This window comes from Lampetra planeri, chromosome 7, assembly GCF_965212315.1.
Source record: "Lampetra planeri chromosome 7, kcLamPlan1.2.h2, whole genome shotgun sequence".
NCBI classification, from domain to species: Eukaryota; Metazoa; Chordata; class Hyperoartia; order Petromyzontiformes; family Petromyzontidae; genus Lampetra; species Lampetra planeri.
Window position 1 is genome coordinate 13330192 of NC_136113.1, and position 26740 is coordinate 13356931.

Below are 26740 nucleotides of genomic sequence, written 5' to 3' on the forward strand. Positions count from 1 at the left end.
TGCCCCGTTCAGATAATCATCGCTGGTGTTGGCCATGAGCGGGAATCAAACGCACACACGCAAGCAGGCACCCAACACACACATGCAGGTGCCCGCGTTTGCGTCACTCACGCTTGGACACGACGCGGTTGAGGATGCTCTGCAGCTCCTTGGCGCTGATCTCCTGGTCCTGTAGACGGGGAATCGAGAGGCAGGGAGGAGACGATTGCCAATTAAGAGACACAAACGCACACACGGGTACATCACGCGTCCGCCCGCCTCAGTGCAGGCACCTCACTGCGCTTATTTTGTGCACGAGGGCACGGGCGGAACATGAAGCGAAAAGGGATGAGGGCTGGCGACTGAGGGCTAACAACAGATTGGTAACTCAAGGCGGGAATGTACCCGGTCGATATCCACCGTGGAAATGAAATCAGCTCATGTGCAGGAGCTGAACGGATTGTGAGAGACGGCGATGGGTTGGGAGGGCTTTCATTCGGCAGTGGATAAGACCGTGGCTGATGATGATGATGAATACAATGCACAAGAACACACAACAAAGATTGGAAGTGCATGTAAGTTGTCCGGTTGCCATCATGTAGTGACTCACCTCCCCTGCCAGCCGGTCGAACAGTTTGTAGAAGCCTGGGTCAATGGGCTCATCATCGGGCATGGTCTACACACGCACACATACGCACGCACGTAAACACATGTGCGCACACAGATCATCCCCCTACCCTTCCCCTACTCTTCTAGCAAGTGCTTTTAGTGGGCATCTAAATCAGGACCGTTTGTATTCCACAGAAGTGCGAGCGGTGTCGTCGCCCTGCGCGACCTTGCTGCGCGACCCCGACCTTGATGCTAAGAGAACCGCTCATCATCTCAAGAGCACCGCTCGCTGTCGGCTTAGGCCATCGGTGTCGTAAACATCTAACGGTTAAGCGGGTTCGACGCTTCATACACACAAACTTTATATATATTGAGTGGGCCGGGGGTAATTTATCTTGTACATTTCAGCCTGGTTGAGTATCACAGACACCTTGATTTTTACTTAAAAAAAACGAGAATCAAGGTGTACCATCGTCAAGGCTGACCTTAGGCCTCGCCTAGTTTAGCTACCTACAAATGCAACACTGCAGTCCATCATGGTTGCTCTACTCATGCGACCCGGGCGCCGGTATCGACGCAACGAGGCCTCCGATGTCACCCAGCACTAGCTGACGTCTGTGCCGCTCGCACCTCCAATTAGCACGGTTGGCTACGTACGGTGCAAAATAAATTAAACATACTGTACTGTAGGCAGAAGAAGTGACAAAAAGACCAAACTGATTTGTCAGACGGTGACGACTGTTTGATCGTTGTTGCTATTTACATTCGTTTTTAATTCTCCATCCATAGTGCTGAATGTGTTTGGTGCGGGAACGTACTGCGGGGATTGTAATGTCCACTTCATTGTCCATCGGCCTGAAAAACACATGGAGCCCCACGTTATCAACCACGGCACGGGTCGGCACTCCCCAGACGTACGGTCACGCGCACACATGTGGTGCACATGCCGGTGCGACTGAAAGTGTGTCCATGTTCATGCCCCCGTGTGTGTTTGTGCACGTGAGAACACGTGTACATGCAGGTGTGGAGGAGGCTTGTGAAGAACACTACTGGGCAGTCGGAGGCAGCCGCCCCCCGGCAAGAGGAGGGCAGAGGAGCAACACTCACAACCACGAGTGGAGCACCAGGTGGCTAAAAGGCAGCAAGTTTCCACAGTAAGTTTGCGCAGTAGGGAGCATATGTGCATCTGCCAGCCAGCTCAGGTAACCAATGGCACCTGGGTATGTCCTGTGACCTGCCGGCCTGCCTTCAACCGTTCACAAAATGTATGTACTCTGCGTGGGGAGCAGTGGCGCGCTAGTTAGCACACTACAACCATGGTTCAGAACGTAGAGATCAACCTGAGGTTCATTCCTGGCCACAGTCCACATTGATCCAAGAACCAGTTCTGGGCCTCCCTGAGCGTCAATTGAGCCTTAAATTAGCACCTGCTGTGGTGTGCCAACATCACCACTGGGGAGACTAGGGTGGCTGACCCATGGTTCTGGCAACAACCAATACCAATACCCGCCATTCGCCACTTCATGGCGGTGACGTCACCACGGCACCTGTGCCAGGCCAGGTGCACTTTGAGGTAACGTGAAGTGTCGAAGGCTCGCTGACCAACCACCCCGTTAGTGTGCTGCGCCGGCCTTAAAAACCCTCGCTTAATAACACTTGCTCCAACAGTCTGGTAAAGACTGTGTGCACGTGTGTGCATGCACGTGTGTGTGTGCACACGTGCGCAGACAACGACGGCAATGTGCAGAGCGGTAGAACGCACGCCAAGTCAGCGTTTGAGAGGTGTTTCTGGGTCAGAAAGTTTTTTTTTATACTCAAGATGATTCATGGGGGAACGTGAATCGGGGTTCACCAGACAGGGATCTAGCAAGAGCGAGCCACTAAATCTGTCACTACGGAACTCGGTGATGCATGACCACACGACCGCATTGCAGGGTGCAATCCACGGGGGTCATGGAAGTTCACTGGGGTTTGCATGCGTGTGCATGCGCACGTATGTATTACTGCGTGTGCGCCCGTTTGCATTTATGCCCGTGTGTGTGCGTGTACATGCATGTGTGTGCGTGCGCATGCCTGTTTGTGTGTATGCATGCGTGTACATGTATTCGTTTGTGTGCACGTGTGTTCGCATCCATGGTTAGCGCACCTTGAAGAAAGACAACGGCTATCCCATGTTCTATTCCTGGCTAGAATCTCAGTGAAACGGCCCGGAGCCTCTCCTAGGTTGACTCAGCCCGAAATGAGTACCTCGTGCGGTGTGTGTACGAGGACAAGTGGCGAGGCGTGGCTCTGGCCACACCCACTCTCCATCTTGCGCCATTGCAATCTTAACTGGGATCTCTGTCTTTGTCATTAAGTGAGTGTGCGTGTGCGCGCGTGGGTGTGCATGTGTCAGCAATGATTCATTGCTGCAGTCAAGTTGATGACATTTATTTATTTATTTCATCCTTTCGGTGAACCCGGTCCTTCTTGCCAATGCGACCGTGCGGGTCTCTTTCATTTTCACCTGGTGAAATAAATAAACTTGAAACTTGTAAAACTTGTCGGTGCATCACTGTGGCTCTGTGTGGGTGTTCGTGCATGACTGTGAGCTAGTTCCCGAGTGTGTGAACATCCATCGTGGGCGATTCTTGTCTTTGTGTACGTGCACGTGTGTGTGCGCTCACTAGCAGCACTTGCCACAACAGTTTGTTAAAGGCTGCGAGGGGGATCTTTGTCTTTGTTTTGTGTACGTGCGTGTGCGTGAGTGTGGGGAGGTATTGTGTGTGGTGGTTCGCGCACTGCGCATATTTATACCGGTACCGGGCCTCCCCTCGGTCGACTCAGCCTGGTACGTTGTGCAAACATCAATACCGGCGAGACAAAGGCAGGCCGGGCGTGGTGCCTTCAACCCATCCCCTCTCTTGTGCCGTGCCGACCTTAGCATAGCCTTGTAACTGCCCAGAGAGACAGTCAAAAGCTACACGGGGGAATCTTTGTCTCTGCCCCCCCCCCCCCGCTACCACCCCCACACGTACACGGTGACGCTCTGCTTCTCTGAGAAGATGCGCAGAATGAAGTCGGCCTCCTGGTTGGGCTCGAAGGTGGAGGGCACGACGATGTACTCGCCCGCCGGCAGGGTGAAGCGCTGCGACACCTCGCGCAGGTTGATGAACACCTCGGAGCGAGCCTTGGACGAGTGGTACTGGAAGTAATCCTTCTTCAGCTTCACCTGCGGCTGGCCCACGAACTGCGCGGGCCGCACGAGGGGGCGGGGGGGTGGAGGTGGAGCGAAAGGGTTAACACAATCGTCGCTGTCGCTGTCATCGTCATCAGTCGTCGTCTCCATCCGCCGCCGGATGGAGACGATGTTTTCCTACCATCGGGAGGCAGGACGTCTCGTGGCGGGCCCGAGTAATCGACGACAAAACAAGAAGTCTATTACACTCCCCCCCCCTCCCCCGATGGAAGATCCCCACAGGTCGGTATGTCGAGACGTATGGCTCAGAAACGCTGTCGTACCCACAGTGGCTTTTCTTTCCCCCTATCCTGAAACCACCGCCGCGTTGTACCGGCCTTGTGTGCCTACCACAACATGAAAACATTTAAAATATCTATGTTATTATTCTTATTAGAAAAATCTGACGGTGCTTCCTTGCCCCACGCCGGCCGTGACGGAGCGGCCCAGGCTGGGCTGCCGGGCCCCACTGGGCGGGCAGCAGCCGCCGTGGCCCCGCGGGGGCGGGCGCGTGGGGGCGCTGCGGGGGACCGAGTCCGGAGTCGTACCTGCTCTGGGACCTGCACGCGCGCGCAAAACAGAGGGGGTGGGGGCCCGACAGATACGGGGTAATTAGGCAAAGCGATCGCATTGACGTTCATCGCGTACTTTTGTGTTGGCGTCCCGTCACGAACTTAACTCGATCTCAAACCCATCAACGTCGTCAGCAGCCATTGTCTGTGCGCTTGTAGACGAAGGCTTTCTCCTCTGACTGCCATTCCCTCAACGGTTTTGTCAACCGGCCATCGTCCCATCGAGCGACGCGAGTCTTTGTCGTTTCCCACCAAATTATGCTGCGACTGCACGACCGGCGTCCTGTCGTGAGACCAAGACACTTTTCAGCGAGCAGGTCAACACCCTCCCCTGTGCCAGAGAACAGGCCCAGGGGATGTCATTATGGAACTACTTATGAAGCCAATTCAGTCGGCCTCTTTAGTTCGCTCCGCTTGATGTTTTACCTTGCCCTCCGCTGTCATTGCACTGTCCATTACTGCGGTCGTCAATTAACTGGGAGTCGGGAAACGCCAATTTATTCATCAACAACCTCTGTGGGCTTCAACGAAACATTCGCGGGGCGACGTTTCGGGCAATGGTTCCCTCCGTTGTTCGGAGCACACGGGTGAGGGCGGCGCTATCGAAGGAATGGTGCGAGTGTGCCGCTTATTTATTCGTGCCCATGCACCAAGCGGCATGGCGTACGAACGGACTCGCGGGCAAGGGGAGGAGGGCGCGGGGGGGGGGGGGTGCGCAGGGAGACGGGGCCGTGCCTCGTAGATGGCGTAGCCCACGGTGAGCACGTCGCCGCCCTGGCGCCGTTTCTTGCGCCGCTCCTTCTGCATGAGCGCCACGATGAACGTGCAGCCGGCCTCGTTATCGTGGGGGTCGTCGTCCTCCTCGTCCAAGCGCACGCGGAACTGCGGGTTCGTCCAGAAGGTGTCTACGCACGGGGGGCACGCACGCGCGCAGAGTTACAACGATACGCGCACGTGCGAACGGACTCAGGCGCGCACACACACGACGTTACTCAGATACACGTATAAAGACAAAGATCCACCGTGTAGCCTTTAGAGGCCTGTTGGGGCTAGTGCCGCCCGCGGGCCCCTATTGAGGCAGACACGGCGCTCGAGGGGGTGGTGTGACCAGCACGACGCCCGGCCACCTTTGTCTCGCCGGTGCCGATGTTCACACACTGCAACCAGGTAATTTTTTAACGCCGAGTCAACGTAGGGGAGGCTCAGGACCAGTTCTGATATGAGCCGAACCAAGGTCGGCATCGTTCTCCACGCACATAGCACACACACGTGCGCCATTCATCGTGGATGAAGGCGGCGTTGTTGACGAATGTGCTGAATTATTGTTGTTTTTGACGTCGCGACTTTGTTTTGCCTGACATCAGTGCCGGGTCGCCACCAATCCCCACGCACGCAGGGCGCACACGGTATGGCTGACGACACATGCAGTGGAATAGGGTTCTTTAACAATGGAATCCTGGTCACGTGGTGAAAGTGAATGGAAAGAAAAATAAAGCTTCTGCCAAACATTACAAGCTGGGGAAGTTGGGAGATCATAATAAAGCGTACATCGACTGTGTCGGGTTAAGTCGAGAGGCATGGATTATTACAGATAATTCCTCATTGGTATTTATATATATCAACAAAAACACATGTAAATGTTTATAATCGCACAGTGGCTTACGTGTCACGCTATAATCCCGGCCACGGCTAACATCAGTGGTGAGTACTATCCATACCGGACCTGGGCCTCCCCTAAGTCAACTCAGCTTAAAATTAGTAGCTTGTGTTGTGTGCAAAAGCAGCATCAGCACGAGGAAGACAGTGGCCTAGTTTCAGGCCACACTACCCCATGTCCACAGCTCTGGCGTTCGGAGGTGCTTGCTAGCGGTACTTGCCCCAAGAGCTCTGGTCGGGGCTTATACAGCGAAGCTTTGTCTTTGTGTATCAACCGTGCGAGTGTGCGTGCTAGGCCGTCTCACACAGACACGCGCACTCGTCCCCAACCCACACACCGGCCAGCGTGATGAAGCAAAACAGAACCCTCGTGACTCACCCACGTGACTCATGTGCGGAAATTTTTCCAGCACTACACTGACAATATTTTTAAAATCACGATTATGTGATTATTAATAAATTTGCTCGTGTGCAGCTGCGAAGAATATGATTGCACAGCAGCATCGTGTGGGTGGCTTGGCAAGGCATTCATCCAGCAGTGGATTGATCCTGGTGGTGAATATTTTAGTTATTGTATTCTATGTAATGCATTGTTTGCTGTTCATGGAGGCATTGGCTTATTTTCAACCTGGGCCACTTAGGAGCTTTGGAATTGAGTGTTGTTGTTAAAATTAGACGAGACAGCTATTTCACTGGAACTGCTTTTCTGTGTTTGGTTTGTTGTCCTTCCCCGCACCCACGATTAGCAGAGTTGGCTACGTACGGTGCAAAAGAATTTCAACATACACACATACAAATAGAGGTAGGCCAAACCCAAACGTTTAAGTTCTGTTCCAAACTTCTTTTCGCGGTCATAGCAAGCGTAAGAACATTTTCAATGCTAGTTTTCTTTTCATTTGTAAAATTGCACAAGATTTAAAAACAAACAAAAAAACCTGCTCCAGTGTAATGCGCAGAGAGAGGTAAACGAGAGGTCACTAAAAAGTGTGTGGAGTTCATTAGGAAAAAAACACGATCCGTTTTAAAAACACATCACCCGAGTCCAACAAGATCCAGTTTCTATCTCTCACGCAAGCATGCACGCACACCCAACCACCCCACTCGTACACACACCTACACAAAGCAAAGCCAAAGGGCCCCAATATAGCCTACGTACGTCATTGTGTAGGCTGCGATGGGGTATCTTTGTTAGCACGGCGAACAAAGCGGGTGGGTGTGTGGCAAGCACCATGCCCGGCCGTCTCTGCCTCCCCAGGTGTTGATATTTACACGCAGCACCAACTCCTTTAAGCCTGCGTCAACCCAGAGGCAGGGGCCCGGTAATGGTTCAAATAATCACCAAAGGGAATCACGTGAAAGGGTCTTGGGTAAATAAAGGACACCATTAATATTATTATTTTAACAATGACATAAGTGGTGGGACGGGACAGGGCCTTTGTGGCAGCCCTGAGGAATGAATTCCACCTAAGAGGTTCTTGCGACAACTCTGGCTCATTCATTTGCCTATGTAAGCCGGCTACACATCCAAGGGTAAACGAAGGGTATTGACTGTTACGAAACCGAATTGGCCAAATGTCCCAATGTAGCACGAAACCGCCTGATAAACGAGTCCTGAGACTCAGCGGGGCTGTTCGGATGTTCCGCATTCCGGGCTGCTTCTTGCATGGATGATGCTGTGTTGGATCAAACTATGGCATTGTGTTTGTTGTTGTTATGATCCTGTGGACTTTCGCTGATGTCAAGAGCTTAAGAGTTAACTGTTGCCTCAACTGGATTGTGTTGCGTTCACCGCCCCCCTTGATCGTGTTGCGTCTCTGATCGTGTTGCGTCTCTGTTTGATCTTCATGTGGTTCTTTCGGTAAAGTCACGTAGATATAAAATTCATAGATCACGGCGTTTCGATCGCAACACAAGCAACCGTCATCAGGTGAAACAAACACAGCAGGGGAACTGCTGACGTAGGAGGTTTGTGATGTTCAGTGTGTTTGAGATGAAATTTCCGTGAACGACGCCATGTAAAATTATTATTGTTCCTATTAAAATGAGCCAGTCAAACGTCTCAATGTGGTAGATAAACAAAGTAAACTAAACTATTTTTTTATTTTACCAGGTAAGGCCCACTTAGCTATATAGCTCTTTTTCAGAAGTGACCTGGCCACAAATGATCGCTCAACTAAATGGCTTATCATGTGGAAATTTATAGGAGCCAAATACTCTAAATGCATCAAGGGACCTCCTTTGCCAGTAGCAAAATATGAAAATAGGTTTTCCTCTTTTTTTCTGGCAACAAAACAGGTGTTAAGATGTTAAAACACCAAACTGAAACCTTTTACAAGGAATCATGTCTGCATTAACCACAATACTTGTGGTCACAAAGCAAACAAAAAACATACTCTGATAATATATGCATCGTCTTTGAAACTGATTAGTCCACACCAGAGACAGCTTTCTTTTGCGCCTAGTCTAAAAACGGTGTTAGACCATACATGTTTCTAAATGTGGAGGGAAAAACTGGAGGACCCGGAGAAAAATCCACACGACCACGGACAGAAAAACACGCAAACTCAATATATGCAGTAGGCATCAGCATCGGGATCGAACCCACAACCTCCTCCATACCAGGTGAGGTTGTTAACATCTCGCAAACCGCAACGATGCACTGCAATTAAAGCGACGCCGCTTGCCCGCACGCTGGTCACGCTGCGCCACGCCGTGCCACACCGCGCGACGCTGTGCCACACCGCGCCACGCCGTGCCACACCGCGCCACGCCATGCCACACTGTGCCACACCGCGTGTGCGCCCAGGACGCGTGTACGCCCGCGACGCCAGCGCTCACCAATGAAGTTGCGGCAGCCACCGGCGCTGCACCCACGCACCCAGCTGCCCTCGAAGTTGGTGGCGCTCCAGTGGCCCAGCGAGTCGTCGTCCAGCGCGTCCGGGGTCAGGTTACAGATCTCCAGACGCGAGAACTGGCGCAGGAAGTCATCGAAGGACATCCTGGGGGTGCGGGGGGAGGTTCGTATCATTTGTGCGCGAGGCGCTACGTAACACTTCACAATCCAACGTTGGCGGCGTTTTTTTATATTTTGCATTTCATCGTCCTACAAATGGCCGCACAATGAACTTAACGAATTCACCTCTTTCATTTACGTAATGCGGCTACTCTCAACGATAGCCGATTACTTTCCGGACAGCGAGATTTGTGGCTTATCAAGTTTTTCCCAATTACAAAGTTGGACTCTTACCAGAACTCTCCGTCCTCCTGGCTGACCTGCAGGCGGCCCCTGTCCTCGTCGCTCACGTAACCCCACTGGGGCGCGCTGCAAAACGCGGACACGCAAAACGCGCGTGAGCACACGAGTGCACGCACGCACGCGGGCACGCAAACCAACACGAGCACGTACACACACACATACGTACAAACACCAACAACAACGACGGCCGCCATTCGCCACTAAATGGCGGTGATATCACTGCAGCGCTTGTGCCAAGTTAGGCGCACCCTGAAGCCACACGAAGTAGAAAAGGGCTCGCTAGCAGGAGACTATTTGACGGGGCAAGGTTATTATGAATTAATCGGCCGAGATGACTGGCAGGTTATACCCCGTGCTCCTTAATGTGCTAACCTGCTGCGTGCGTTGTCTATGTGCTGTACATACACACAAGCACGCGCAATTAAATACATTGTTAGAGCCACTTTCAGACGAACATTCACTTGCCAACGTGGCTCAATTCGGTGCAGGAGGTACACACCTGCCAGGGTCTTGCTAAATCAGCAGAAATCCGACTCCTTTTGTTGGAAAACCATTTGAATGAAACGACATTACATTTTAGCAACGAGTAAGCCCGGGAGTAAAATTTTGCGCAACTATTTGCGTGTGTGTATGTGTGCATGGGTTTATGTGTGTAGTTGTGCATATGTGTGTATGTATTTCAAGCACTGTGGTGACATCACTGCCATTTAATGGCCAATGGTGGCTGTTGTTGTTGTGTTTGTTATTTGAGAAGGAGCGGGGATGGGGCACAGAGTTAGGGTTAGAGAATTGGAGTTAGGGTTAGAGATGGACACTGGGGATGAGTTGGGGTTAGGGATGGAGAGTGTGGCTGAGTTAGGGTTAGAGATGAGAAGCGGGGGGCGAGCGAGGGAGCCTCACTTATCGCTCCAGGCCCCGGTCCACTCCACCTGGCCCCAGGGGTTGCGGATTCGCACCAGCCGCACCATCTGGCCCTGGTAGTCGACCTGGAGTGCAACACGGAGCTCAGACGGGCGTCGGTGCCAGCGTGCACTCGCACGTATATTCAAGCGTGCACACACGCACGCATACATGCGTGCGCATCATGGGGAGTGGTGGCACCTGGTATTTGGTCTGAGATAATGTATTTCCTGAGTAATCCCCAATGCCCCCCTTTGTTCTGGCGCCTTGAGATGATTTGCATGGGACGCGCGGTATGAATATTAAACCACGATGATGATGATATCGACAAGTATGCACGCCCAATCGAGTACAATTCATCCCGCTTGTGATTCAACGATCCGTCGCAATTTCCAGTCGCGATGCGATTCAACGAACACGTATTTATATTGCCACGGTGGTGAATGTCAGCCCCTCACAAAATCCGCAGGAATCAACCCAATCCAAAGACATATAACGACGTAAATGAATAAAGGACACTGTCGATCCTCGGTCGCACAAATCGGTGGGTGTATTGCGAGCGTAGGAATCAATGTTTAGATGCGACGAATCGACGCGCATGGACACGTGGATAAGAGCACGCGTGGGCTTACCTCCGTCGTGCCGGTCAGGGAGTACGCATGCCCCTTGACGAGCTTGCGGGAGGTGATCGCCTCCGAGTCCGCCTGGTTCGTGATCTGTTCAGTACACACGCGCGCGTGCGCACACACACGCACACCACCACCATCATCATTAGCAGCAGCCATTAACTATCCACTGCTGGATAAAGGCTTTTCCAAGGCTGTCGCTATCTCTCATGCTCGTGGCGATGTAACATTGCATCTAGCTCCTGCGCAGCATAGGTGCAAGTGTGCATGCGCGAGTCAATGCATCCGTGTACTGTATAATGTTAAGTTTTGTGCATCATAGTTACACCTCACAATCACTGACAAACCAGACAAGCAGGAAGGCAGCCAGGCGGTGAAGCCAGCACCAACCGAGTCTGTGTATGTATGTTGAACTTCTTTCGCACCGTACGTAGCCAACCATTCTTAATCGGAGGTGCGGGGGAAGGACAAGTCTGAGTGGGCGTGCCATTGCATGTGCGTTTGTGTCAGCGTATCTGTTCACAGGCGCTCGCTAGCAGCACTTGCCCCAACAGTCTGCTATGGCTATAAACGGGGGATATTTATCTTTGTACGTATATCAGCGTGCGAGGTCGCGCGTGTCCACTCGCGTGTCCGTGCGTGCGCCGCCGTTACGTTGATGGAGCAGCCCATGAGCGAGCCACGCAGCGTCGCCTGCTGCAGCATCCTCCAGAGGTTGCTCGGGGGTTTGCTGAGCTCGATGCTCTCCGCCACACCCCCCGTGAAGTCCTCAAACCCCTCCGTGGTGCTGCCCCCAGACAGGGCCTCGTAGGAGCCGTGCAGCCTTGGTGGGAGGGGGTCGGGGCGGGGGGAAGTTGGGGGGCACGGTCCAGACATCGTTGATAGGAACACAGCTTTGACAATTAGTCGACTGAAAATTCCAATCGACCATTATTTTTGTGGTCGATTATTCTGGGCCCTTTAAATATGGCAGCCCGGATCCACATCCTGCTTCTAGAAAGCGGGAAACCCCTGTCCCACCATCAGGACATTCTATGATAAAATAAGCGATCTGTACAACTTGATGTCTGGCACTGAGATATTACCTAGCATTGAATCCTCCCTCCTGGGCCTTAAACGCCAAGGTATCAACCACGCACCAACACACCGTTCTCCAAGCATTTAACATTTCGGTTAGAAAGTCCATCCTGAGCTCTTGTAAGAATCATAGGGCCCCCCCATTCACACTCTGGCATAACTCCCTAATCGCCCGAGCAGCTTTAAAACACCCGCGTCTGAAACCGAAGAATTGGGAAGGGGAGTTCACCCAGATCTGGGGCCCCCTCGTGAATGCGACTCCATACACCCTGAGTTTACTTGATTGAACTTGAAATGAGACTGACTCCCACCCCCTTCCCCCTCCCCCCTCTTTCCCCCTTTCTTCCCCGAAGAAAAGGGATCTGACCCACGTACCACATAATGCTACGGTCCTACACGTCCTAATGAGCCGCCTATCCCGCTATGCACCACTCTCCTGTCGCGAAAGTTGTACACCCCCACCCCCCGTGGTTGGATAAATAAAAATAATTGACAAAAAAAAAGTGGGAAACCTCCAATAAGCCACGCTTATCGTGACGTGGCTGGTAATGCTGATGACATTACCAAGCCTTGCTAGGGGATAATCGCTGTGGATATTATCCGTTGCCGGTTTCGTAGCACAGTGCGCTAGGCTAACCACTACGCTAGTGCTCCAAACGAAACACACACACGTGTACATGCACGCGCACAGAGCTCACACTCACGTCAGTTCTCACGCTCCCACACGCACAGAGGCGCTGCTCAAGGCCGCGTTGCTTGACACAGCCGCATTTATTCATCACTCGCACGACGCGCACGCCTCGGTTTGTACACAAGAGACTGTTTGTGTGATGCATGCATAATGGACCAACGGACGCACGGAGCAATGGTCAAATGGATAGATAGACTAATAAACAAATGGTTGAATGGATGGATGGGCGGACAGAGGGACAGGTGAAGCGAAAAGTGGATGGACTGAAGGATGACAAACTGATAAACAAACGGCTGTATGGATGGATGAGTAGATACATGAATGTACAAATTGATTGGGAGAGGGACAGACAAATAAAAATACACATGGACGGATGGATGATTGGGCAGATGGACAAAATCACCGTTAGGATTCTAGGATTAATAAACTGGTGACTTGACAGATCTACATCTGTTCCAACAGCTGGAAGATCACACAGGTGGAATAAATGACAGACTGATGGACGTATGAGCAGATTGATCCATGGGTGACCTCACGGATGGACAGACGGACGGACTCATCAGAGTTTTTTTGGGTTAAATCACGTAAATATAAATGTTTCGTTAAACCTTCCACCACCCAACACAGCCAGTTAGTAAGGTGTCATGTAAACAAAACGTGCAAATTAGTTACTAGTTCAGCACACGGGTGTGTTGGACAGTAAACCCACAATCATTTACATTCGAGTATGACGTTTCACCGGTAATTACAACAAGTCTCATCAGGTGACAGCCAGCGTTGTCGCATGATAAGGCGATAGCCAAACGTTGCCGCCGGATGGACTCACTTGGCGTAGGCCTTCTCAAGCAGGGCGCTCCAGAACTCGTTGCCCTCGGCCGAGTGGACGAACACGAGCTCGCCGTTCTTCACGGGCAGGCGGTCGTCGATGACCACGTCCACCCACTCCCCGAATTGCCAGAACTGCAGCGCATGGCCACGACACGCGCACACACACACACACATCACGAGACGACCCTTGAATCTCCAGCACATACAGATTCGAGAATCCGTTGCTCAAATGTGCAATCTCATGGCCACTTTACAGACCAAGCTTACGACACCAGGTATGCCCAGGTAGTCCCCTACCTTCGTACTAATCAATGTGAACCCTCCCTGCTTGGCCTTCTGGGATCGGGCAAGATTGGGCGCGTTAAGAGTGATTTGGTCGCTAGAGCCAAAAGAAAAGTAGGTTGACACTGTAATCAGACTCCACGTAACAGTTGTAATTTTCTGATCACCATTTTAACACTGGAAAGACTTGGTCACGGCCAGTAAGATGGAATTCCCACCACTCGCTTCAGGGCTGCAAACAAGAGGCAAGTGCTGGCCCATTCTCATTTGAGTGGCATACGACGTTCACCATTGCTACCCACGACCAGGTGGCCCATTCCATCAGCCCGCTGTGGACAATAAAATATGTACCGCTTTGTGAAGAAATCAACAGTGGGAGTGCTATGGACAGACTCGCCCCCTCATAGGAATGCGGAATATCCACCACTGGCTCAGGGCCGTCAATAAGAGATGCGCACCAATGATTCAATGCTCATTTGAGAGGCACATTGCTCCGACTCTCAGCCACAGCCTAACATGCCTCAGTGAAAGTCTCGTGCAGAATATAATTGTTGAACCATAGCTCATTATTGAAGCATAGCTAGCAGCATGTTACCATTTAAATACCAAATATTCCTGTTAACACCTTGCAGACAACCATTCTTCAGACCCGATCTCATATTTATGCCGATTGAAATGCAGAATATTTTCTCGTTTGTACATTCCCCTCCAATTCACTTTCAAATGTGCTATGGCCATCACGCAACGAGACAACGAAACCACGAGGACGATCGCACAGTGCCAGTGCAGTGCGCCCCGAATGTCAGCGAACGGTGCACAGAAGAGATCTTCCACGGTTGTCACCTCCCCAAAATCAGGAGGTGTCGCACTCGTACATACGCTCTGCTGCGGGATTGTCGCGTGACGATCAAAACTGAAATTTGTAATTCTCGGAACTGAAATTCTCACCATTAAGGTGCAGAAACAAACTGCAGCCATTGGTTGACCACGCTGAGATTGGCAAAAACTTCGCTACGCAGCTGATGTAGTCACGAGCAGCTGCTTAAATTCTAACCCAGGATGTCGCTGCCAGTACCCGCTCAGCGCTCTCGATAATTTGCGCACGCAGACGATTTACACAAGTACCATGAGCATAACACTGGGGTTTCAATAGAGGGATTCGTCACTCCCAGCGTTATGAGCAAGAGTTGCTTTTTATGTATCTGCTCTGGGTAGGGTTTTCTTAAGCCGGCGTAAAATGTAAATCTGACTCAACTCCAACACGACTCCATTTTTGTTCCATCCTGCCACACCCCCCCCAACTCCCCCCTTCAAACCCCCTCCCCCAGGGCAACCTCCACCAAACCACACATTCCTACACATACACACACACAAATATGCACACATTCATGGACACACACACACACAGAGGATATATATACACACACACAAAAAGAGACAAAGATACCCAGTATAGTCTGAACAGACTGTTGGGGCAAGTGCTGTTAGCGAGAAGCACATATGAAGGCCGGCACGGCACACGAGAGGGTGGGTGACCAGCATCATGCCTGGCCGCCTTTGTCTCGATGTTTACACACCACACCAGGTACTCATTTGAGGCTGAGTCGACCTTGGGGAGGCCAGGAATGGTTCGGAAAATCACCACTGATGGTAGCCGTGGCCAGGAATGTAACTCTAGCAGCAAGTAGCACAGTGTTAAGTGCACTGTGCCACCACACCGCGTACACAAACACACACGTACAAACACCATAATGACAAAGATCCCCACATACACACACATACGCACGCACATACATACACTCCCAGTCCTCGAACCCATCCTGCACGTATACCCTGCACTTGAAATTCAAGTCGCACTCTCCCACCATGCATGCAAGTCCCTTGTATGTATGTAGGTTACGTTGAACTTCTTCCGCACCTTACCTAGCCAAACGTCCTAGACTCCACCGGTGCAGCGGTGCTCAATGGGCTGTCCCTCCTTCTCCCTTACGGGCAGTCCTCGACTTACAAACGAACGGGTTACGTTCCGGAGACCCGTTCGTAAGTTGATTTGGCTGTATCTTGGAATTCAATATTTAATTGTACATACGGTCAGTGTTGTAAAATGTGTCATGGTTCACCAAAAAAATGGAAGCATTGTTAAATTAATAAATGACAGGAAATATTGCACATATTAATGTAATACTGTAATAAATAATGTAACATGAAGAAAACAAATCTGTTTTACTTTCACTTACAATGAGCCCTTGATGCTGGCTTGCTTGTTGGACGCGGTGCTGGGACTCATTGCATCTCACGGAGGATCACTCAGCCCGACAAAATAGCTCCGCGGTTTGGTTCGTAAGTACGACCGAACGTTTGCAAGTCGGCTGGTTAAAAATAATACCAACATCTTGCGGCGGTTCGTTCGTGAGTGTGGTTGCTCGCAAGTCGGACGTTCCTATATCGGGCACTGCATGTACTGGAACTCCCTCCCTCGCCTGTTTGCCTGCATTGCCGGCTCCATCGCCGCTTTCGGACTGCCTGCCTCCCTGCCCAGAGGCCTTTACTCCATTCTTACTCCACTGCTGGTCTCTCCTCAACTTGTCCCACATCTCCCTGCTCACCCTTCAGCTTTGTCCCCTCCTCCCTTTACAGCATAGCTGGGAATCCCATGGCCAGTAGGCCAGTAACTTGTGTTGTGATAATAACAATAATATAAATTTAGTGCATTTGACATTCTTGCTATTCCTAGGGGGAATTTACGAGCAATTTTTCCCAAATTTCGAAAAAACGCACCAATGACCCATGGCCACGTGAGGTTTCTTCGGTTAGATCGCTTAAATATAAATGTGTCGTTGAACCTGCCACCACCTGACACAGCCACGAGTCACGAGTACAGCACACTAGTGCTGTACACCAGTGTGCTGTACTAGTGACTCTGGTGTGCTGTACTAGTAACGAATTGGCAGGTTTTGTTTAAGTGACAAACCTTACTAATTAGCTGTGTCGGGTGGTGGCGGGTTTAACGACACATTTATATTTACGTGATCTAACACAAAAAAACACCATTATGAATAATATTGGTTGCGAAAGCCTTACTACATATTAAACTGATAATTTTCTATTCCTGCAAGCATCTTAGTTGCGTGTGTCTACTTCGAAACTCCTTTATCAGCGCATTAGTGAGAGAATCGCAGGCGCGGGAAAAGTGAACCCTAATTATTTTTCACATTGTTATTGTTATGGATGATGCTAAGCCACGTGTGTGAGCCGCTAAAGGTATTGGAAAGTCCTATTCAGCCCTCATTAGCGGAAAGGTTCGCCAATCCTGTTATAATGCAAATCGAGATCTTTGAAATGAAACATGAGATAAATATTTTTTCGTACATAAAGTATGAAGTATGCCGACGGTATGTGCAGTCATTTATCCAGTGAAGCGCCAGGGTTTCTTACGATCGTCTGATACATATCGCACGAAGCTACAACATCTTAATTGGGGCGGGAGCGGTGGTGGCACAGCGGTTTTGTATGCCACGCTACAAACAAGCTGACCTGATGACGAACAACCTCAGGGTGAGTCATTCGTGCCACTGCACGATCCCCCATACCCATGCGTAATTCACACCGCGCAGGCGAGTACAGGTAATCACAAATCTCTAAATGAAGGTGAATGTTCCACGCATGACGTAGTAAACACCGCTGTAGCCTGGCACAAGGTCAAGATGACCCACATCAGGCCGCCTTCCCTCTGGCGAGTTCCATCTTGCACAACATGAGCAACAGATGCCCCGTGTCATCATTACCTCATGGGGCCATATTGCGATGATCTGCCGCTCAGTACAAACATCGAGATATGGAACTAGGCAGAGGTTCAGTGGCGTAGCCATCTCTTGTTCAGGCGGTGCAACGATACTGGAGGAGCCCAGTCACTGGGCAGCGATGACGGCGAGAGGCAGACAGAGGGCCGGCCCCATATTATTCCGTGAAACCTGGGCACGTGCCAACCACAGCAAACGACTGACACACGTGCTCAATTCATTTCGGCTCTGTATGTAAAAATGTATTGATTTAAACACTCGCCTGACTCGACTGATGAGAAGGCTATACTATACAAATGACAGCAATACCAGTGATGGTGAATGGAACGGAAAACAAAACTAAACATTGTCCTGGAACTGAAATTATTTGAATGAAACAACAATTGCAGAGTATGATCATTGTTTTTTTTACCCTTTTATCTGGCAACAAAACTGACACCTTTTTTACAAGGAGTCATGTTTGCATAGACCACAATACATACCTGCAGTCGTAATGCAAACAAAAAACATAACTCTGATATGGATGGTGCATATGAGGTCCCAATGGTGGAATTGCAGAGTAATTGCAGACATCTTTGGAACGAAAAATGAAATGGAATATTTTTTTTCCCCACTCGGTTTGACTCTTTGGAACCTTCTAAAACGTTCTAAAATAATATGCGTACATTCTAAAAATACTGATTGTTGTCATCCCATGTGTTCGACATGAGTGTGGAATTTTTTGTTAAATAAATAAATCGCGCTATTCTCTCCGCTGGAGCCCTGAGGGGGAAGGTTGCGGCACAAACAGCGGCGTCACCTGGAAGTGGAAGATGCCGGCGTAGGCATCCTCGAAGGTTTGGCCCACGGGGACCACGCGCGCCATGAGCTTCTCGCTGAGCGTGAGCGAGGCGATGGCAGCGAGCAGCCAGCAATCGCCTGCACGGACACACACACACGCACACACACACGCGCGCCATGAGCTTCTCGCTGAGCGTGAGCGAGGCGATGGCAGCGAGCAGCCAGCAATCGCCTGCACGCACACACACGCACGCACACACACGCACACACACGCGCGCCATGAGCTTCTCGCTGAGCGTGAGCGAGGCGATGGCAGTGAGCAGCCAGCAATCGCCTGCACGCACACACACGCACACACACGCACGCGCACACCCACGTACACGGATGCACACACGCACACACACAAATGCACACACAGGCATAAGGACATCACGGGGCTAAACACGCGCGCGTGTGTATACCTGCGTAACCACGCGTGCGTTCACACACACTACACACACAAGTGTAGACCAGGGTTGCCGCGATATCATATTTAACAACAGGAATGCGACAAACATGTTCACGATACGACAATCATCATATCAGTTTCCCGTAACTTTGAAATTGCATATTTCATTTTATCGTATAGTTTATGTGCTTTGCTATGTATGCTTCCAGTAGGAATAACGATTTACTTATGAGTTCTTCAACTGCAGTTCACTCACATGCCTGCCGATGGCCTTCTAATCGTTGCAACTTTACAACCCACCGTGGTTATTACGTAAGCACATGCTGCAAGTAACACAACAAATATTCAATACTGTACCTACAACATGATGACCAGGCTGTAAATTGTTCCACAAAAAAGCTCAAATCTTATTGGTAAGTTACGTCTATTTAGAACTTTAATCACTGTCTTACTCCACAAAATTTTGGCACAAAAATAATAATTTTGATCACAAGATGACAATATTTTACAAAGTTGATGGTGCAAATGATCGTGGTCTTTATAAATTATCGTGATAGCTCCAAGTGTCCCCATATCATGACAAACCTAGTACATATTCTTGGGTCTTTCGGTAAAGTCATGTAGATAGGTTCCAAGAAAATAACGAACGCTTGTGTTGCAATCGAAGCGTCGTTGTTTGTTGTTATTTTTTGTCATTTTCTTTGAACCTATCTACGTGACTTTACCGAAATAACCAAGAATATGAATTCCTGCAGTCACAAAAGCTCTAAATCAAGATTTAAACTGAGCACAAACATGGGAATTGGCGTGTACACACCCAAGCAAGCCTGTGGTCATGTTTCTGGCGAAAGCCGAAATGTCAGCTGTTAGGAACCAGTTTGTCTCTGATTAAGGGAGCGAAACGTATACAAAATGTAGACGAAATGAACATTTCACAGCATCATGTGATACATTGTACTGGTTGCCAGCAAAATAAATCGTACCGGTTGCCAGTGCAATTTAGAATTCATCATCATTATTATCAGCATTATTTGTTGATCGAAAGGTGCCCTCATCATTCACCTTATATAACATAAGAACACAAAACTAGTAAAGGTATTATAAGATTGCTCAATCTCCTCTGCTGGCCCAATAGCCCGGAACTTTCTTCCCCACCAGCTGACTCTGCTGTCAAATCGCTGCCCCTGTTGAAGTCCAGGCTCAAAACATTTTCCCTTTTCTCCGTGTATGATTGACTGCTTCTTTCTCTCTTTTGTAAATACGTTTTCTTCTTCTTTTGGCAGTTGTGCTAAGCTGCCGTGGCCCCCTGTGGTGAGCGAAGGTGCCCCCACAATGCTGTTTGTTGGAAATTCCAGGCTTCTGACCCAGCGATGATGGAAGGAGAGGTGATACGTTCAAAATATGCCCACCTCGTCTGTACAGCGTCAAGAAATGTGGTCGCATTTGGACGTCATATAAATAGAAATTGTATCATCTTATGAGTTAGATTTTTTTTTTACGGGATGTGGCTCGGAGTGGGGGGGGGGGGTCACAGCAGAGATCAGAAACGTGGGCAATGACAATGAAAAACGGAACAAAATCAGGAAATCCACAAATTTGTACGGACAGATGCTTGCATGGAATTACGCTAAGGGACTGACAAAGGAAAACATGGAACAGCGAACAATCGCAGAGACATCCTATCAACGAATACAACAAGTGACGAGGACAGGACACGGTGTCGACAAGGGATGACTTGACCGAGACCAATGAAGGAGTTCACAGCCAAATAAGGGGAACAGGTCTGAGGACAGCTACCACAGAATGAAACGGATGAGATCGGCTCGCTTGCAGCTGCTCGATAGATTGTTGCATCACAGAGCCGCGAAAGGGTGGTGGCGGCAAGGGGAGGAATTTCATTCAACAAAGAATTGATCATCACCGACGACAACGATGATGATGATGATAATGCCACGGTGTTATGGGAGGGGACGGCCAAACAATGTGCGGCACCAATGTAGCAACAGGGAGGGAAGCCAATGCGGCCGTTGTGTAGCATCGTTGTGTAACAAAAGCGAGTGTTGGCACGAAAAAAAACCCAATTCAGTTCAAATCTCACGCCAACTCCATTCCAGCGCCAGGCAACGACCACAGGAAGCAGTACGTAGAACCCCTCTTAACGACAGTAATTTATAGCATAGAAAGTTATCCTTTTTCACCCAAAATACGTACTTTATAATATCAAAACAATGGATATCAATACATTAAAATTCTAACATTTGTAAGACATACTATTAAAAAAAACGTGGTTAATCAATGCATTAATTAATATTTACTGTACCTACAACAGCCCGTCGTTAACTGGGGAATGGTCGGTAAGCCGAACACATTGGGCTCTATGGAGGCACTCCACTACAATACACTACACTATACACTACAATACACGACACATTGGGCTCTATGGGGGCCCGTCGTTAGGCGATGAATCGTGAACAGGGGTGGTTGTTAAGAGGGGTCCTACCGTATATTTATAGCTCCTGAGCCATTATGTAACAAGCAACTATTTTGTGGTTGTGTAATTATGCATGTAAATATTCATGCTGCCAGATTAAAATGTATTCTGTGGATTGAGACGGAAGTGATGACGACGATGATTTCGAATCGCCGATTTATGAAGAGGACGGTGATGGTGCGAACGGGCGATGAACGCTGTTTGATTTCAATGTTTTTGGAGCCTCATTAGCAGCGCGTGGCCCATTCACCAATGCCACAGAATAATAACCCGACATTGCATAAGAACACGAGTCATTCTGAACAGGTTCAGAAAATGAGGCACACCCAAGGGCTACGTAATGCATTCCCCTTCTGCATTCGAACCTTATGGCGGGACCCCATGATAAAATAAAGCAATTAATTAATTTATTTTTGGTGACTCCGTCATGCGCACATAAACGCCACAACCCACCTGGCGCGGATCGTTCTGTTGTCACGTTACGTCCAAGTGCAGCAGCGAGGATGAATGTGCAGAAGAGCTGAACAAGCGAATCCACTCCACGCTCGGGTATGGGCAGGATCATAAGTCTTATCCAAAGCTGCTCAAACTGCCTACACGATTTAAGTCCTTTATTTATCACAACGGCATGCATAATACAGTGAAACTGCTCTCTTATCTTCATTATTATTTGTGACCTACCAATGTCTGCAGCCACAGGATCAATCGATGACAATCCTATTACCTGCAGATATTTAACAGATGAGATGCGTTGCACCGTTAATTCCTCCTGTTTGATAATACGTCTCTTGTCCGTATGCATCTGTGCAGACAGGTTTTTTTGCGGTTAAGCCATAGTCCCCAAATACCACTCGCATCAAATCCGATAAGAGGAGCGGCGACCCACTACTCTGTAGAGTAACATTGGTATAAACGCTTGTTACAATATGAACAGCGCATTGAAAACGCGTTCTATTTTATGTACTGTTTACAAAGTGTGTTAACAAATCCACACTGAGAAACACGATGATTGACAGAGGGGGTGTAAATTATTTTTTCGATAGTGTATTTAAATAGAATTACTGCAGGTAAGTAGTTTTCCGTTTTAAAGGCATAGTTTAACAAGACAACACTTGCCACCATCCTTCAAACCCATTGGTGAAAAAGAGAAAAGTTTTTGTTTACATTATAATATACGGGATAGCTATGGCCGAACACTTTCCTTCATTTTCCCGGTTTGTCAGAGCGCAACTCCCTATCAACCCAAATTTAAACTAAAGGTTCGTTCCTATTGGGTCATCTTTACGAGAGTTTGCGCACCATCCTTTCACTGCACCCCCCCCCCCCCATGGGTGTTAATATGGATAAAACTGATGCAGTTGTGTACTGTGACGGGCAGTAGCACATTCACGGCCACAACATTGGTGGTGAATATCTGAACAAGTTCGGGTCCTGGGTCTCCCCTAGGTCGACTCAACCTTAAAAACCTGGTGCGGTGTGTAAACATTTCCACGGGGGGGGGGGGGGGGAAGGTGGCCGGGCGTGGTGCTGGCTACCCACCCCATCATGTGCCGAGGCGGCCTTCATTGGTGCTCGCAAACAGCACTTGCCCCAAAGGTCTCGTAAGTCTATACGGGGGATCTTAGTTCGCGTCTTTGTTGTGTGTGGGGCAGTGTGCGATGTGGTTGGCGGAGGTAAATTACGTTGGAGGCACAAGTAGACGCACCGAGACTCAAACGAGCATGGGAACAATGTGGAAATTCCACATTTCTACAACGGGAGGCAGTATATTCATAGGGTAACCACTATTGGAATGCGCCTTGTCTGTGTGTGGGTTATCAAAGAAGTGGCTATACGGTAACAAACCGACAATAGTCCCCAGTCAAAGGGTTTGCAAGTAGAATTTTGATTTGAAGCTTTCGTGACTGCAGGAATCCATACTCTTTGGTTCTGTCGGTAAAGTCACGTAGATCGAAAAAATAATAAAAGATCACCACGTTTCGATCGCAACACAAGCGGTCGTCTTCAGGCGGAAAAAAATAAACAACGGGAGCTAGTATATGTGCCTTTACCGAAAGAACCAAAGAGTATAGTTTGCAAGAATTAGGTGGGACCAATTAGCTTGGCGAAGCATGATCATAAAACCGCACAACTGACAAGGTACGGCCTAAACCAACAGTGTATTGACAAAGGGTAGTAAATTACAGTCTTATACGACTGTATTAGTGGAACTATCTGGTCTGTGCCAGACGACTGTGTGTGTTCTTCTGAATTGTATGAATACAGTGCAGTGTTGCAGGAGGAATTCTGGTTTGGATTTACAATCGCATACTGGGCAGAATTCCTTTTCCCATTTGCGAGAGTTTAGTTTCAGCGGAAGCAGCAGGCTGCGTGCATCGTTAGTGAAGAACAGTAGGACTGCGTGCACAAACGTAATTTTAAAAGTATATATATACTCCGATAACAATAAAGTTCATCCCTCAATTCACTGCTGGGTGAAAAGGCCTCCCCACATTGTGTCGGTCACAGGGCGAGTTGTTTCACCATACTTCACCACGCCGGTCACCGCAGGGAGGGGGCGCAGCCCAGGATCAGATGAGATATCACTCGTCACTGATATTAGCCAGGCCCGGAACTGCCATCCAGGCCGTTGGGTTCATAGTGTGCGGTGCACGAACCACTGCACCACCAAACCACCCACCCTTTCGTTCATTTCACCGAGTTCACTTCGTTTCAACGGACTTCGCCAAATATCCTGCTATTATTGCATTCGCGAGAGTCAGATTTAGATTGAACGTGTGACATGTATTCATGCTTTTATTTTTTAAAGGTTTATACACTACAATACTATACACTACACTATACACTACAATACTAGACACTACACGATACACTACACATTGGGCTGCACTCTCCATTGCGGTTGACTGTAACTGGAATATTATATCATAACTTTCAATGTTTGGTTTTATATACAGTCGTATCGTTGAAGAACCACAGACAAGCGGGAAGGCAGTCAGGCGGTGAGCCAGTGCCAACCGTTGCCCACGCTCTCTAGCCCTCCATATAGTAAGATTTTCAGCCAACTAATAAAGGTTGTTTATACGTGGGAGGAAACCTAAGCACCCTTAAGAAAAGACACATGAGACTCGGGAAAAGATCTGGGACACTTTGTAAATTGTTGAAGATGATGATGAATTAAGAGGGTGTCTTGAAGTGCATCACTGTCCAGAGAGTCGGCTTCGGTTGATAGCGGGCAGATTTTCTAAAAAGGGAGTGACTGCCACCGAGTGAACACCGCGGCGTGGCATCCACCGTGCGATAAAAATAGCGCGAAAGATGAGTAATTCGAGCCGTTCATTAGATTGAGCACGGAACACATCAGCTCTTAGCACGACTCCAGCCCAGCCACGATAACCCCGGACCTGTGTGAGATCGAATTTTGACGCGAAAGAATATGAACCCCAGGGTCAGAGTACCATGTAGAATTTTGACCCCTGAGTAAAACATATATATTGTTTCAATGACTCTATCGAGTACTAGAATATTATATCGTGCTAGGGTTATGATTAAGAGTGTTGGCCTAAAGCTTCTGATTACAAGCCTTGTTGACATTGGCTTTGTCTGTCCTGTGCTGTGATCAATCTGCAGGAAATGTAACACTTAACTTTGATTTACGTTTGCAATGTTTTCTATTCCACATGTGATAGTTGTTTTTGATCGGATTTCTATTTCATTGCTGCAATTTATTGATTTAGATTTTTTTATTTGGTGGCCCGGATTACTCTTCCAAATGAGGCTGCCCTGGTTCCTGGGGGTCTCACCTGGTTAAACCAAAATAAAAATGTAACATGAAACTTATATTAACATAGGAGACTAATAGGCTGACTCCCAAAATCATTACTGCAAGGGGGGAATTTTGAATGACCCCGGGGTCAGAATTTACAGTTGCATACTACCACAACAATAGTATCAGAACTGCCCTCCACTCTGCCCTGCCCCTTCCGTCTGCCATGACCGCAGACCTGCCCTGTCCTGTACATGTCCCGCAAGGTCTGCTTCAGCCTGGTCTTGGGGATTAGAGCATTGTGTTGCATCTGCAGTGGTGAAACCTGTCAGGCAGCCAGGCGTAATATTACATTCGTTTTGTTTTCAGTGGGGTTTTTTTTTGTTTGCCATCTGCGAGCGTGTGTGAACAGTTCACGATCGTATTACAAGCGCACACACACAAAGATATATCCCTCGGGGATGGCCACACTGACGGGGCAAGTGATGTTTTTTGAGTGAGCTCCTATTAACGTTGAAATGGCACACAAGTGGGTGGGGGGGGGGGATAGCACCACGCACGGCAACCATTCTCTCCCCATTCATGTTTTTACACTGAAGGACTCATGTATGGCCGAGTCAACATAGGGGACACCCAGGACTGATCAAGATGAGCACTTGTTACTGAAAGCATAGCCAGGAATGGAACTCGGTGGCGAGTTGTTAACTGCATCGCCTGGTATAGAGGAGGTTGTGGGTTCGATCCCGACCCTGATGCCTGTATATTTGGAGTTTTCATGTTCTCCCCGTGGTTACGTGGATTTTTTTTCGGGTCCTCCAGTTTTACCCTCCACGTTTAGAAACATGCATTTAGGGTATTTTGTTGCTAGAAATTTCCACATCATAAGCCACTTCGTAGAGCCAGTGGACAGGTCGCTTCTGAACAAGAGCGATATAGCTCAGTGGGCCTTACCTGGTAAAATAAAAAATATACATGTAAAGTTTAGTTTAGTTTGAACTCGGAATGCTGTGTGTCCAGTACAGTTCGTTAACCCCGCTGCACCACAAAATAGTGCGTACGCCCGGCAGCGTTGCACCTACAGCATGCACTGCCTCACTGACCCCCCCCCCATCCCGCCTCCCCCCAGCGGTGAGTGAAATCTGAACCCGTGTCTGACCAGTTCCCATACACCCCCCAGCATCACCAACATGCACTGGCAAGCGGAGTGAAGGTTGGCCAGCAACCCCCCATGGCCGACATGGTGTCGGGGGAAGAGGTCGTCATCCAGCAGTGGATTGATAAAGGAATGACACATTATTTATTATCGTTACGTTTAATCTGCCGTGATGGGGCACATACACGCGTATTCATTTGCAGAAGACGATAAAAATTGGCGGCCTCGTGTATCCGTAGCAGTTGAGAATGTAGGTTAAGTCTAAAATTGGTTTCGATTATCAGCAAAACATCTTGACAACAGTGCCAAATCCAACATGTGACCGTCATCTCATCCGATATGGAAGTCCCTTGCTCTCGTCTTGATACGGACTCGTCTCGATTTATGCAGAAAACATCGTCTTCATCTGATAGAGAACCTTGTTCTTCACCCACACACAACCAGTCTATCCAATATAGAACACTTGTCTCAATCCCAGAAATAACCCAATTCTCATATAAAGGACCCGCGTCTCATCCGATACAGAACCCTCATCTCATCCAATATTGAACACACATTACATCTCAAGGGTCCGAATACAATCCCATACAGCATTTTAACAGCACTTCG

The 26740-nt window shown here is 49.0% G+C and overlaps 1 protein-coding gene across 1 annotated transcript in view; it reads right to left on the minus strand.

Moving 5' to 3' along the window:
* LOC144720011 (calpain-1 catalytic subunit-like) overlaps window positions 1-26740 on the minus strand; it is a 42073-nt gene that overhangs the window by 5782 nt on the left and 9551 nt on the right. The window contains exons 4-16 of the mRNA XM_078596426.1: window positions 18293-18411; window positions 13410-13543; window positions 11470-11638; window positions 10822-10905; window positions 10190-10275; window positions 9281-9355; window positions 8872-9032; window positions 5113-5282; window positions 4354-4365; window positions 3606-3817; window positions 1407-1443; window positions 590-655; window positions 112-169 (exon numbers count right to left, since the gene is read on the minus strand). Of these exons, the coding sequence (XP_078452552.1) occupies window positions 112-169; window positions 590-655; window positions 1407-1443; window positions 3606-3817; window positions 4354-4365; window positions 5113-5282; window positions 8872-9032; window positions 9281-9355; window positions 10190-10275; window positions 10822-10905; window positions 11470-11638; window positions 13410-13543; window positions 18293-18411 (1383 nt within the window). The remainder of the gene's footprint in view (window positions 1-111; window positions 170-589; window positions 656-1406; window positions 1444-3605; window positions 3818-4353; window positions 4366-5112; window positions 5283-8871; window positions 9033-9280; window positions 9356-10189; window positions 10276-10821; window positions 10906-11469; window positions 11639-13409; window positions 13544-18292; window positions 18412-26740) is intronic.